Genomic DNA, 13,640 nt, shown 5'->3' on the forward strand with positions numbered 1-13,640 from the left:
AATAAATAAAAATACAATAAATAGTTAAACATCAGTACTGTATGTCCAGTATCAGTCAATTGCTGACCATTAAAATAAAGAATACATTTAAATGATAGCTAAATAAAAATTATTACTGTATATTTAGTATCAGACAATGGCTGACCATTTAAATAAAGAATAAATAAAAATAAAATAGCTAAATAAACATCAGTAGTACTGTTTAGTATCAGTCAAATGCTGACTATTTTAATACTGCCAGTCAATTAGGAGCAGGTTGTAAAACAAGAAGCATTTGCACATGCCGAGTCAAGAGATAAACAGCGGCAGTGGTGTTACACCGTATTCTACTATACAAGTTCAGGGGAAACTTTCAACGGTGGAAAACCAGACTTTTAAATATTACATTTTGTAAATGCAACGACTGGAATTGTTCGGTTGAAGGGGGTACCAAACTGTGAATCCTGAACAAAACAGTTTGGTGAATACATGTTTACACATTAGCTTGCACTCACCTGACAAGCAATGAAAGTAGCTACGTGTTTAGCTAGTTAGCTATAAGCTCGTTGTCACAGAATAAAAGACGGACGTTGTTTATTTACTTTCCAGCATTGCGTCTCACCAACTTGGTAACAACGTAGCGTGAAATCAACACTCAACAGACACAATCCACCACCGCACCGTTGTCTGCTGAGCTGCAAAAAATGCTCTGATGTTTACCATTCAATCTGCTACATTACTGACTGCACTGACAAACTATAGCTGGCTAACAGCAAGCAGATGTGATAAACATGAGTGACATGGTTGTCAGGGACAGGGTTAACGTTATATTAGATATATTGAAAAGGGAAAATTATGGGGTCATTGTTTAATAACTTTCCAGTATATATTTAAAAAACTAGTTAACATCTTACTGTGAAGACACCGCTTAACGCCTCACTGTCTGCAGAGCCACTGTCAGTTCAGCTCTGTAAACAATAGAGTCGGAGTGCGCTCTGCTGGACAAACTACACTATGACACCAATTCTAAATCACCCCAAGCATTGTTCTCTGCATTGTGTTCTGAAAAAAAGTTTTCATATCTGTGCGTATCAGAAAACATATAGGCCGATACCGATATATCGGTGAAAGGATAAATTGGTCGGCCACTTCTAACTACCTTTAACTCTTAAAGGCTGCTATCATTTTGGTTGTTTATAAAGATGTTACAGTCAAATAGGAGAAAATGTCATAACATTAGTGATATGAACAATACTTGGAAAATTTTAATAATGATAATTTTGTCAATTTCGAAGAGGTACCTGTGAAAGAACAAAACAGAAATCGGGAAGGTGAATAAATAAAAACAAAAAGGCATAAAGAGATAACCTATGCTATCATATCACTTCTATAACATCTATGACTATGCAAAGATAACTTTTTTCCCTCCTAAAATGTGTTTTGAATGTAAAATGTATGAAAAGGGAAAAAATGTAGCCAAAATCGCAACCATAATATCTATCTATATAAAATGTATTTAAAAAAATCACGATATTATTATTATTATAATTTGTTTTGTCCATATTGCACATGCACAGCCCTACAAACAATGCAGGTGAATGGGGTGCAGGAGAATCTATTGGCGTTTGTTCTCTTTGTAGTAATACTTTCAGGGAATCTGCTGGTTCAGTCACTGGTGATTTGATGTTCAAAATGTTGACTGATGTCACAAAAAAGGCAGCACAAGTTTCAGTAGGGTCTAATAATGATTATTTATTTATTTATTTTTCTCAGTCCAATCACCAATCAGGTGCAAACAGCCCAGCAGACCCCAAAGCACTATGGGATCACGTCTCCCATCAGCCTGGCACCACCGAAAGAGGCCGATCTGGTGCTCACGCGGAAGCTGACGGAGACCCTCCGACCCTTTGGAGTTTTTGAGGAGGAGCTGGAGCTGCAGCGGAGGTACTTCACTGAATTACACGCATATGGGACAGATCAGTTTGTCTGATTGCGTCTGAGAGCGTTAGTTATAGGCTTGATCAATTTGCTTTGAAAATATATTGTTTAATATGTTTCTTTTGCCCACAGAATCCTAGTGCTTGGAAAGTTAAATACATTGGTTACGGTGTGGATCCGTGAAGTCAGTGAAGCCAAGGTATTTTTATGTCCCTTCATTTAAAAGGATTTAATAACCATGTTTGATTATCCACTCATAGATACGGACTCTTGACTGTTTTTATATATTTACAGAATATTCCAGCTTCAGTGATTGAAAATGTTGGTGGAAAAATCTTCACGTTTGGATCCTACAGGCTTGGAGTTCATACTAAGGGTACGTTTTATAGACCAGTGCTACAAAGGTACGTAGTGCATCTATAATATCTCTTCCGCTATCTTAAAGACGTCTCCATGTGTAGGTGCTGATATTGATGCTCTCTGCGTGGCCCCCCGTCATTTGGAGAGAACAGACTTCTTTTCCTCCTTTTATGAGAAGTTAAAGGAGCATGAGGAAGTGAAAGACCTGCGGGTATGGTGACTCCTGTAAATGATGCGTACACATACAATGTTCACACGTTCTGTGCAGCTTTCCAATTAATATTTACTTTTGCCCTCTAGGCAGTGGAGGAAGCATTTGTTCCTGTGATAAAGCTGTCCTTTGATGGCATTGAGGTATTTGTACAAACCCTTCCTTGTACTATATATATTGTTTTTTTCTTTTATTTTGGGCAATTTCATGTACCAGGGTTTGATTTTTATTTAAACAGATTTCAGCCTTTTTGTTATTGTTATGAAGGTCACATTAAAACTGACTTGGAAACTTTTACCAGGCCTTCATCATTTAATCTGAATACTTTTCAAATACCTTTTATGTATATATTTAATTGTTTTAGCCTTGTTCCAAAACAAGACTTTCAAAAATCCATTATTAAAATACAAATGATTACATATTTAAATGAAAATGAACCATTTCTATTAATTTTTCAAAGATTAAGACTGTTCCACAGTTGTGGCGACATTTCCACCACACCAAATAATTTTTAATCTAATATATATATATATATATATATATATATATATATATATATATACACACACACACACACACACACACACAGGGTGTATATCAGGGTTTCCATTTGCCAGTAAATACCGGTTTTTGACCGTTAAAGTGTCCTAATGTCCCACATATTCAAACATGGTTGGACACAATGTCCGGTTAAATATTAACACGAAGCGTTTTGTACTTCTTTAGTTGATGAAACAAATGCACAGCATGACACCATCCCAATGATTACAGTGCTTCACTGCCACAGAGGTTGAAACTTTCCCAAGCTTGCAGAGCTCTAATCCACGACTACAGCAGCCTGCTTTATTCCTGTCTCACTTGCCCGCAGTGAGAAGCTTCTCATTTCAGATAAATTACATTAAAACAGCCTTACGTTGCTGTCTTCTGGAGTAGCTATTATGCCATGAAACATCGGAGGAAAATAGTCATAAAAATAAAGAGTCAAGAAAATTAGCCAAGGTGAGAATTTATATGACATAACTAGGGGTGGGCGATATGACCAAAATCTTACATCACGATATGAGTAACTTTATATCATGATAATGAAAATACAACTCTGGAAAAAATTAGAAGACCACTGCAAAATGATCAGTTTCTCTGGATGTACTATTTATAGGTATGTGTTTGAGTAAAATGAACAATTTTGTTTTATTCTATAAAGTACTGACAACATTCTTCCCAAATTTCAAATACAAATATTGTCATTTAGAGCATTTATTTGCAGAAAATGACAACTGGTCAAAATAACAAAAAATATGCAGTGTTTTCAGACCTCGAATAATGCAAAGAAAATTAGTTCATATTCATTTTTAAACAACACAACGCTAATGTTATAACTTCAATCAATACTTGATGGAATAACCCTGATTTTCAGTCACAGCTTTCATGCGTCTTGGCATGCTCTGTACCAGTTCACATTGCTGTTGGGTGACTTTATGCCACTCCTGGCACAAAAATTCAAGCAGCTCGGCTTTGTTTGATAGCTTGTGGCCATCCATCTTCCTCTTGATCACATTCCAAAGTTTTTCAATGGGGTTCAGGTCTGGAGATTGGGCTGGCCATGACAGGGTCTTGATCCTCCATCCACACCTAGATTGACCTGGCTGTGTGGCATGGTGCATTGTCCTGCTGGAAAAAAACAATCCTCAGAGTTGGGGAACATTGTCAGAGCAAAAGCAAGCCAGTTTTCTTCCAGAATAACTGTGTACGTGGCTTGATTCACACGTCCTTCACAAAGACTAATCTGTCCAATTCCAGCCTTGCTGAAGCACCCCCAGATCATCACTGATCCACCTGGTCATCTAATGTTTAGATGGAGACCTGGAGAGGCCTTCAAGCCACAGTGTCTCGCACCCACTGTGAAATTTGGTGGAGGATCGGTGATGATCTGGGGGTGCTTTAGCAAGGCTGGAATTGGGCAGATTCGTCTTTGCGAAGGATGCATGAATCAAGCCACGTACAAGGTTATCCTGGAAGAGAACTTGCCTGCTTTTGCTCTGACAATGTTCCCCAACTCTGAGGATTGGTTCTTCCAGCAGGACAATGCACCATGCCACACAGCCAGGTCAATCAAGGTGTGGATGGAGGAGCACCGGATCAAGACCCTGTCATGGCCAGCCCAATCTCCAGACCTGAACCCCATTGAAAACCTCTGGAATGAGATCAAGAGGAAGATGAATGGTCACAAGTCATCAAACAAAGCCGAGCTGCTTGAATTTTTTTTAGCTAGGAGTGGAATAAAGTCACCCATCAGCAATGTGAAAGACTGGTAGAGAGCATGCCAAGATGCATGAAAGCTGTGATTGAAAATCAGGGTTATTCCACCAAATATTGATTTCTGAACTCTTCCTAAGTTAAAACATTAGTATTGTGTTGATTAAAAATGAATATGAAATTGTTTTCTTTGCATTGTTTGAGGTCTGAAAACACTGCATCTTTTTTGTTATTTTGAACAGTTGTCATTTTCTGCAAATAAATGCTCTAAATGTTATTAATTTTATTTGGAATTTGTCAGTACTTTATAGAATAAAACAAAATTGTTCATTTTACTCAAATGTATACATATAGTAAATCCAGAGAAACTGATAATTTTGCAGTGGTCTTTTAATTTTTTTCAGAGCTGTATATCATGAAGTATAGTAATTTTTTAAACCAATTAAAATTGGTTTATATACATATCAAATAACCATATTGTAATGCCTATTTTTTTTTTTTTTTTTTTTTTAATAATCCAGTCAGAGAATTAAATACTTATATAATTTTCTCTTTATTTGGAACTTGACAATAATCAAAGAAAAAATAACCAACCAAACAGAAAAGAAACACTCAACTTGGTTTTAAATCATTACCATAGTGCTAAATGTCACATTATGCCACATTTTAGTCTATGTTGTTGACATTATTATTAAAAACTTTCCTCGAGAAAGGAAGTTCTTCCCAAAGCAGTGGAACAAGGAAAATAATAGGCTACAAATGTATATCCAGGCCTATAAAAAAATGAAAATAAACACTTCTTGCTGAAAATAACCAAAAATAAGTAAACACTTCTTATAGAAAATACATTTAAAATAATTATAATCATTTCTTGCAAAAACATAGATGACCGAAATAATGCGGAGCACATCTTTTGCCTATATAATATTCTTTAGCGTGCTTCATTTCGAAGAGGTAAAATAGATTGAACCCACACCAGATGTCGCACCTGTTGTTTAGGTGTCGTCCCTTTCTGTGGAGATGTTTTTTCTCTTCAGGGTTTTCTCTGGGTCAAAAGTGATTAAGTAGCATGAGTGATACTGCTTTGGCTTTCCTGTAAATTTCGGGAAGACTGCTGGACTCGCACGCGCTTGCATGCCCCAGAGAAAGTGCACGCGACACTCACATGAAACACAGATGTGTGTCAGATAGAAGCATATTACTCATATCGCACAGTCCTAGACATGACCTAACGATTTGTTATTTTAATATTTCTTTGTAAACGAAAGGACGTGACAAATTTAGTTTAGTTTTTTTTTTTTTGTTGCTTTCACTTTTGCTCCCTGGTGAATTTTAATTAAAAAAAATTTAATTAGACGCTTATTCCATGACAGATGTTTTTTTTAAATAGAAAAGCAGCTATATAGAACAAACGTTTGCCATTTGGTGTCATTATTATATCACATTATTATGCATAGTCCATCATGTTATGGTGCAAATTAAACACCTAAATGAAATGACTGGATTTTTTTCCAATTTGTCTGGCAAACATTATTTTTCCCAGACACGCTGGCCGGGACCAAAATTTTCTTAGCGGAAACTCTGGTGTGTGTGTGTGATTTTATTTATATATATATATATATATATATATATATACATACACACACTGGCGGCCAAAACTTTGGAATAATGTACAGATTTTGCTGTTTCAGAAGGAAATTGATACTGTAATTCACCAAAGTGATCACAATGTATAGTCAGGACATTACTGATGTAAAAAACAGCACCATCACTATTTGAAAAAATCATTTTTGATAAACTCGTCAGTCAATCATTGTTTTGAGGAATGAAGGCTATACAATGCTTGAAATTGCCAAAAAACTGAAGAAAACATCCATTGATGGGATGACCTGGTCATTCAGCACATTCAGCTACTCAGCTGACTTCATTTTAGCCTAGACCTTACCAATTGAAGAATCTGCTTGGGTATCCGCTTATTTAAATTTTTTTTTTTTTTTTTTGGCCAAGCAGTGTAGTATAGTGCATTATATTTCTACAAGCCTTTTTCGGCAGCGAGGTAGATTATGCTAGCTTGTTTTTTTTAAATATATCAATATATTACTCATATTGTCAATAAATGTCCTAAACAGTCCTAAAAACTGGAATATGTGATCATCCAATATTTACCTACAGTATCAAGCCATCACCAACTCTTGCGTCACCGAGGTAACAACTGACGAATTTAAGTACATTCTCACCTGATTTCTCAGCACCACACTGAAAAAAAAAAAAAGAAAACGTAACCATGCCAACTGGCTGGATCAGCCCGGTTCCGCAATGAGAATCATTTGGCCCGATTGCAGAAAAGCAGCTATTGTCGATGACGTTATAGGAATAGTTCACCCAAAAGTGAAGATTCAATCATCATTTTCTCACCTTCATGTCATTTCAAACCTATGTGACTTTATTTTTTCCATGGGAACACAGAAAGAGATGATTTTAGGAATATTCACACTGCTCTTATACATGGAATTAAAAAACATTTGACCCAAAAAAAAAAAACTTTAGTCTATTCAACTAAGGCACCATATTCAAAGACTTTTGAAGCCAAATGATATATTTGTGTGAAAAATTTGAGACACATGTGAAAACCAATGGCGTTTGGCATCATTTACATCAAACCAGGCACAATATTTCTTGATATGCCATATTTGAATGTACTGCACTTGTGCAAGTGTGGAGGGGAAGACTTTCAGTGAAGAACGACTTAAATTTCAGTCTGTTTCTCAAAGTTAGTTTTGTAGCTTGACAGTCCATTGGGTCACCATATGCTTTCATTGAATGGGAAAGAGCATCGTGAACTGTCTCAAATTTATTTTGTAATAATTAAAAGAAAGTCATATGGGTTTGGAACAGCATAAGAGTGAGTAAATTAGTACAATAATAATTTTTTGGTTAACTATTCCTTTAGAAACATGTTAAATGTTTGTACATGATGAAATGCCTGTCAAATATTATATTAACATGAACTACTTTTGAAGTGCAAAATATTTCAATTTAGGAATGGCATAGCTGATTTTATAGTATGTTTTGGTAATATGTGACAGATTGACATACTGTTTGCCCGTCTGGCGCTACAAACCATTCCAGAGAACCTGGATTTGCGAGATGATGGATTACTGAGAAACCTCGACATTCGTTGCATCCGAAGTTTGAACGGTAAGGGGTGATTAATTAATTGCTGTGTTTATTTGCTCTTGTTTGCATGGGATTTAGTCTTCCCATGATAATGTTCATGTATATACATGCACTTAACACACTTATTATATGTTGCTTTACTGTTTTTCATGTAACGATACATGCATATGTATTGATTAGGTTGCAGAGTGACTGATGAGATTCTTCACTTGGTGCCCAACATAGAGAATTTCAGATTGACTCTGAGAGCAATCAAACTATGGGCCAAACGTGAGTAGACGCCTGTCTGTCAGCCTTTCATTGTATTCTGCTTATGGTAACATGCCTCAGCTGGTCTGACTGTGAAAACAAGCCCCACAATGACTTTAAATGACCTGTTGTGTTTGTGGGGTATTAGTGTGGTGAATTGAAGATCAGCATTGTGCATCAGGAGAATTGTTTGGCTTGCATTTGCATCCTAGCAACCAGTACACACTTTGCTTATGCTTGTGCTTTAGTAAACCATCTAGAACGATTCTTTATCAGCATTCTGGGCTTTAAAAAATGCATCAGTGGACCATAGTCTCGATTTGACGCAAAAAAACAAAAAAAAAACATTCATTCAATCAGTCAGTTCAATATGTTCTTTTGTTGTATACTGTTGTGAAGATTTGATATGACCTTAAAAAAGTGCAACCAATTAAATAGCCTTGCTTTCATTCCGGTAATATTAAATATTGACTAAGGTTCATTCCTATTAGAAGAGTACTGTACTATATATAACAGTTATATTTACATATAGTCATTTAGCAGACACTTTTATCCAAAGCGACTTACAAATGAGGAACATGGCAAGCAATTTGTCATACATAGTTCAACAACATCTACAGTGTTGTACTGCCAAGCTCTCAATGTGGCTGGAGTAGTATAGGTGCTAGCGCAGAAACACCTATACTATACTGTGCAAGTTAACTTCAGTAGTAAGTGCAGTTAGTGTGGATTGGTTAAGTGCTCACAGAACAGATGTGTTTTCAGCTGGTTCTTGAATGTTGAGATGGTATCAGCAGATCGTGTGGATGTTGGAAGCTCAGTCCACCACAGTGGAACAAAGAAAGTGAAAGATCGTGAAATAGACTTTGAGCCTTTTTATGATGGGACCACCAGGCACGTCTCATTCATAGATCGCAGAGAGCGAGTTGGAGCATAGACCTGGAGAAGTGAATTGAAGAGGGTGCAGATCCATTGGCTGTCCTGAAGGCCAGAGTCAAAGCATTGAATTTGGTGCGAGCACCTAGAGGTAGCCAGTGAAGTGAAATCAAGAGTGGGGTGACATGAGCCCTTTTTGGCTGATTGAAGATCTGATGCGCTGTTACATTCTGGACCATCAGCAGTGGCTTAATTGTGTTAGCTGGGAGGCCAGCCAACAAAGCATTACAGTAGTCCAGTCTTGAAATGACCAGAGCTTGGATCAGGAGCTGTGCAGCATATTCAGACAGAAAAGGTCTGATTTTCCTGATATTGTAGAGCACAAATTTGCAAGACCTGGCGGTTGATGTATATAGTTATTATTTGGAGAAAAAACAAAACAATGAATGAATGGAAAACACTGCGTAGTTGTGTTTGGACTAAACACACCTTATTTTACATTGGACATCCAGTGGTGACCCACCACAGTAAAAAACTTAACCTGTATTAATATCCAGGGTTGAATTTTCTTTTATCTTGCTTAGTTTTGTTAATGGTTTTCAAGTATCAGGGCATGTATCAAGTGACATTATTTTTGTTGTTGATGTCAACAACAAAAGATACAGGAAGCTTTCTTTACCCCTTTAAAAATTTAAGCGCCTATTCATATGACCCCATTATATTTATTATCCCCTTTATATTTCCTAATTTCAAACATCAAACAGAAAATATATTACACAGGTGGAAACTCAATAATTTGTTCCTAAGTCTTTGGGGTGCAGACTTTAAAGCCCATAAGCACACCTAAGACCATTGATGGCTCCTCATTGCTATTGTTAGGTCGATGTAGTTAGTCTTAAATATAATAATAAATTATAGTATTTATGAAAAAATAGTAGCCGAAACACATTTAGAAATTTTAACTACAACGAGCTCCTTTGTGTCACTGCGTGCATAAACCAACAACGACAATGCAGAGCACTTTGCATTCTCTAAAATCCTCGTTCATATTTTCGTGGGAGTTCGGCACGAACCTCCAAAGACAGCGCATGCTCTACAGCGTTTCAAGTCTGGTTCTGAAGTGGTCAATTTTCATGCGCTCTTCAGGAGCTGCACTCAGTGCGGTACTCAGTGCGGTGCGGCTTATTGAGACAGTTGGAGTTCAATTGAATGAGACACTCAAACGCGCCGTTCATTCCCTTATTTGTACAGTAACGTGATTGGAATTTAAAGTGCACAATAATCAACCGCATTTAGATCAATAAAATTGAAAATTTTATAATCGCGACAGGCCTATGCATCATACTGTCAAGATCTACATTTGGTTTTCCAACATTCACCTGTACTTATTTTTTTTTTTTGCATTCAGACACCTGACACTATTTGACTCTCTTACAGGTCATAATATCTACTCGAACATCCTGGGATTTCTGGGAGGTGTGTCTTGGGCCATGCTGGTGGCAAGAACCTGCCAACTCTACCCTAATGCTGTGGCCTCCACATTGGTCCATAAGTTCTTCTTGGTTTTTTCAAAGTGGTGAGTTCCTCAGACTGACGTTGTTGTTCATCAATGAGAGAACTTATAATGGAAAGTCAGACTCGAGTTTTGGTGTTTAGTGTATTTAAAACTGAAGTGAGAACTTTTTCTGTGGTAAAATACTTTCTCGTATTCCAGCTTAATATGCAGGGACTACTATAATGAAGTCGTTCGTAGGTTAATTTTCACAAACTGTAAACACTGTGTCTCTGCGGTGCTAAAAAATTCTTTGTTTTGAGCGGCCCGTCCAGTCCGACACAACAATATTGACTCAACCAATGGTGTGAATTGGGGGGGCAGGACTATCTGTTTGTTTGATCAACAGCAGGCGGAGGGCATATTCAGAAAGCTGTTTGAAAACAATGTTTATTTTTGCAATTCCATTCAGTGACTCAGAAATTACACATATACATACTCAAATTCATTCATGTTCTTTGTTCCTGTGTGGTGATTTCAGGGAATGGCCAAACCCAGTCCTTCTGAAGCAGCCTGAAGACTGCAATCTCAACCTCCCAGTCTGGGATCCAAGGGTACTGTTTTTTGTTTTTGTTTTTTTTAGCACTGTAGGGCTGGGTGATGCAACTAAGAAAATCCCAATAAATTTCACCCTTTTGAGGATATTTAATTGATATCAGAAGAATCATGATTCCAAGCAAACAGGTAGATTCGACAGGGTTAATGCAAAAAGTTCAATACAGTAAAAATCTAGCTAAAAAATCAAAACATGTTTTCCCACTCTTGTTGATAAAATATATTTATAATTGTTATATTTAATCATTTTAATTTATATGCTCCTATTATAAAAACAATTACCAATTAAAAACCATAATAATTTGCGACAATATATACCTAACGTTTATTTTTAACAGAAAATATTTCAATACATGTAAAATGAAATCCAGAAACTTTCGTGAAGTCAGTGAGTTTTTGAGAAATGATGCAAACAGATCGTTAAATCAGTGTTTGAACCAAGTCTGTGACTTGGACAGTCAAATGATTTGAACATCCCAACTTGAACCTTTTGGCACAGTCTTTATGGCCAAAAAAAAAAAGTTTACAATAAAATCATTCTAAAATTCACAATGCAGATTCATTTTATATTGTCCTGCCCTATATCACTCTGACCCCAGCTTAGCTGGGATATGTGAAAAAAAGAATTTCACTGTATATGTGCAAATGTATAATGTGTGATAAATAAATATAATTATAATTATAATTAATTAATTATTATAATTATAAATTATTAATTATAATTATCACAGTTTCATTTTTCACACCAAAACCTTCACTCTTCAGTTTGATTATTTATTAATATGATCTTGAGTGGTGTTTATTAATGTTTTGTTAAGAAGATTGTGATAATTTTGCATATTAGGCATTTTTCTTCTTCTTTTTCTGAACCCGTTATAATACGATAATTATAAACAGATGTAAGTCATAATCATGCTTTCTGCATGCACCTTGCATGCTTTTTGCTACTTCAAATATAGGCCCAGAGATCTTTCTACTCTATTTCAGATTTTGTCTAGGTAAGTGATGTGATTTATTCCACTGGTTGCAATTTGTTTTTTCCAGGTGACCCCTAGTGACCGGTACCACCTCATGCCAATCATCACACCAGCCTACCCTCAGCAAAACTCAACCTACAATGTCTCTGCCTCCACTCGGGCCATCATGGTGGAAGAGTTCAAGCGTGGTTAGTCTCATTTCTAAAGATCCGCTGGAGCATATTCTCCGTAGATAAAAGGGATGAGTTCACTCAAAAATGAAAATTCTGTCATTTACTCGCCCTCATGTCATTTCAAACCCATGCGACAGAACAAAACAAAGGACAAAAAAGCTTCATAACAGTAGTCAGTATGACTTTAAATTCATTTAAAAGCATTGTCAGAGGAACAGACTGAAATTTAAAGGTGCCTTAAGTTCTTTTTTCATTAAATGACATGCAGAAAACATCCTTATTACCTGTCAGATATCACTGAAATAAATGCCATGAAATGTCACACCTGTCTCTGTAACTGCTCGGTAAACATGGCGAAAAAGATGTCTGCAGACCGTGGTTAGTTTGTTTAGCCAATCAGAAGACTTTCTGCCTGTCAGTCATCGTGCCCATTCACGAGGCAGCCCAAATATGCTTGTTTAAGTGCCGGTACGGTCTCCTGCTACCTAGAGCTGGGTGATAGGACGATGTAATAGGATATCGATGATATCTTACAAATATCCCGATGCCGATTGCAACACTCATTGACAGATTATGAACAACAATATCTGGAAATGGCAAATCATGGATCTGGGAAGTTGCCAAATATATTACACAGTAGCCCAGGAAGTGAAATTAGCACCTGGCATTTGCCAGATGCAACGAGGCTGAATCCAGTTCACAAGCTGCTCGTCCAAATATGTGTATTTCTTGCGTGGGTAATTTTGCTCATCTACCAGTAATAGTAGTGGGCGACCTGTAAGACGTCTCAGAGTGACACATGACAAGAAATGCTGTTAGACACAAAGACACATGCTCGAAGAAACACAATTTGTTATATTTTTGAGAATAGACAAAATAAAAGCTGTCATTGCCCATGTCTGATTCGCTGTTTGTTCAGAGGCGTGCCTATCTCGTGGAACACGTGCATGTAAAGAGTTATTTCTTTTTTTGTTCTCTGTTTCATTCGTCTAAGACTGTTTGCAAGAATAATGTCGTCTATGAGAATGCTGAAAAAATAATCTCCGACCATCTCAGGAGGTGCTGTGAGTTTAGTTCGCTTTATTTCCATGGAGCAGTTGGCGCTTACGCATTGTGAACGCAACTCTGCAGGTTCACTAATATATATCTTTGTATTAAAGAAACAAAGACGAAAGTGATTAAATTATAAAATAATACAAGACCTCGTTCACCTTGAATCTAAAATTGAGTTCTATTTTCTTTTCTTTCGGCAGCATCAACTGGATGAACGAAATGCAATACAAACACAAATTCAATAAGAACACACATTTGGCAGCTTTATTTTGGGAATACAAGGGAAT

The 13,640-nt window shown here is 36.7% G+C and overlaps 1 protein-coding gene across 1 annotated transcript in view; it reads left to right on the forward strand.

Moving 5' to 3' along the window:
• Positions 1–13,640, forward strand: part of LOC127409889 (poly(A) polymerase type 3-like) — a 35,766-nt gene that overhangs the window by 1,696 nt on the left and 20,430 nt on the right. The window contains exons 2-11 of the mRNA XM_051644841.1: positions 1,753–1,923; positions 2,050–2,116; positions 2,212–2,293; positions 2,379–2,488; positions 2,578–2,631; positions 7,828–7,939; positions 8,099–8,188; positions 10,481–10,619; positions 11,077–11,149; positions 12,195–12,315. Coding sequence (XP_051500801.1) covers positions 1,753–1,923; positions 2,050–2,116; positions 2,212–2,293; positions 2,379–2,488; positions 2,578–2,631; positions 7,828–7,939; positions 8,099–8,188; positions 10,481–10,619; positions 11,077–11,149; positions 12,195–12,315 — 1,019 coding nt within the window. The remainder of the gene's footprint in view (positions 1–1,752; positions 1,924–2,049; positions 2,117–2,211; positions 2,294–2,378; positions 2,489–2,577; positions 2,632–7,827; positions 7,940–8,098; positions 8,189–10,480; positions 10,620–11,076; positions 11,150–12,194; positions 12,316–13,640) is intronic.

The sequence above is a fragment of the Myxocyprinus asiaticus genome, chromosome 19 (genome assembly GCF_019703515.2).
Source record: "Myxocyprinus asiaticus isolate MX2 ecotype Aquarium Trade chromosome 19, UBuf_Myxa_2, whole genome shotgun sequence".
Lineage (NCBI taxonomy): Eukaryota > Metazoa > Chordata > Actinopteri > Cypriniformes > Catostomidae > Myxocyprinus > Myxocyprinus asiaticus.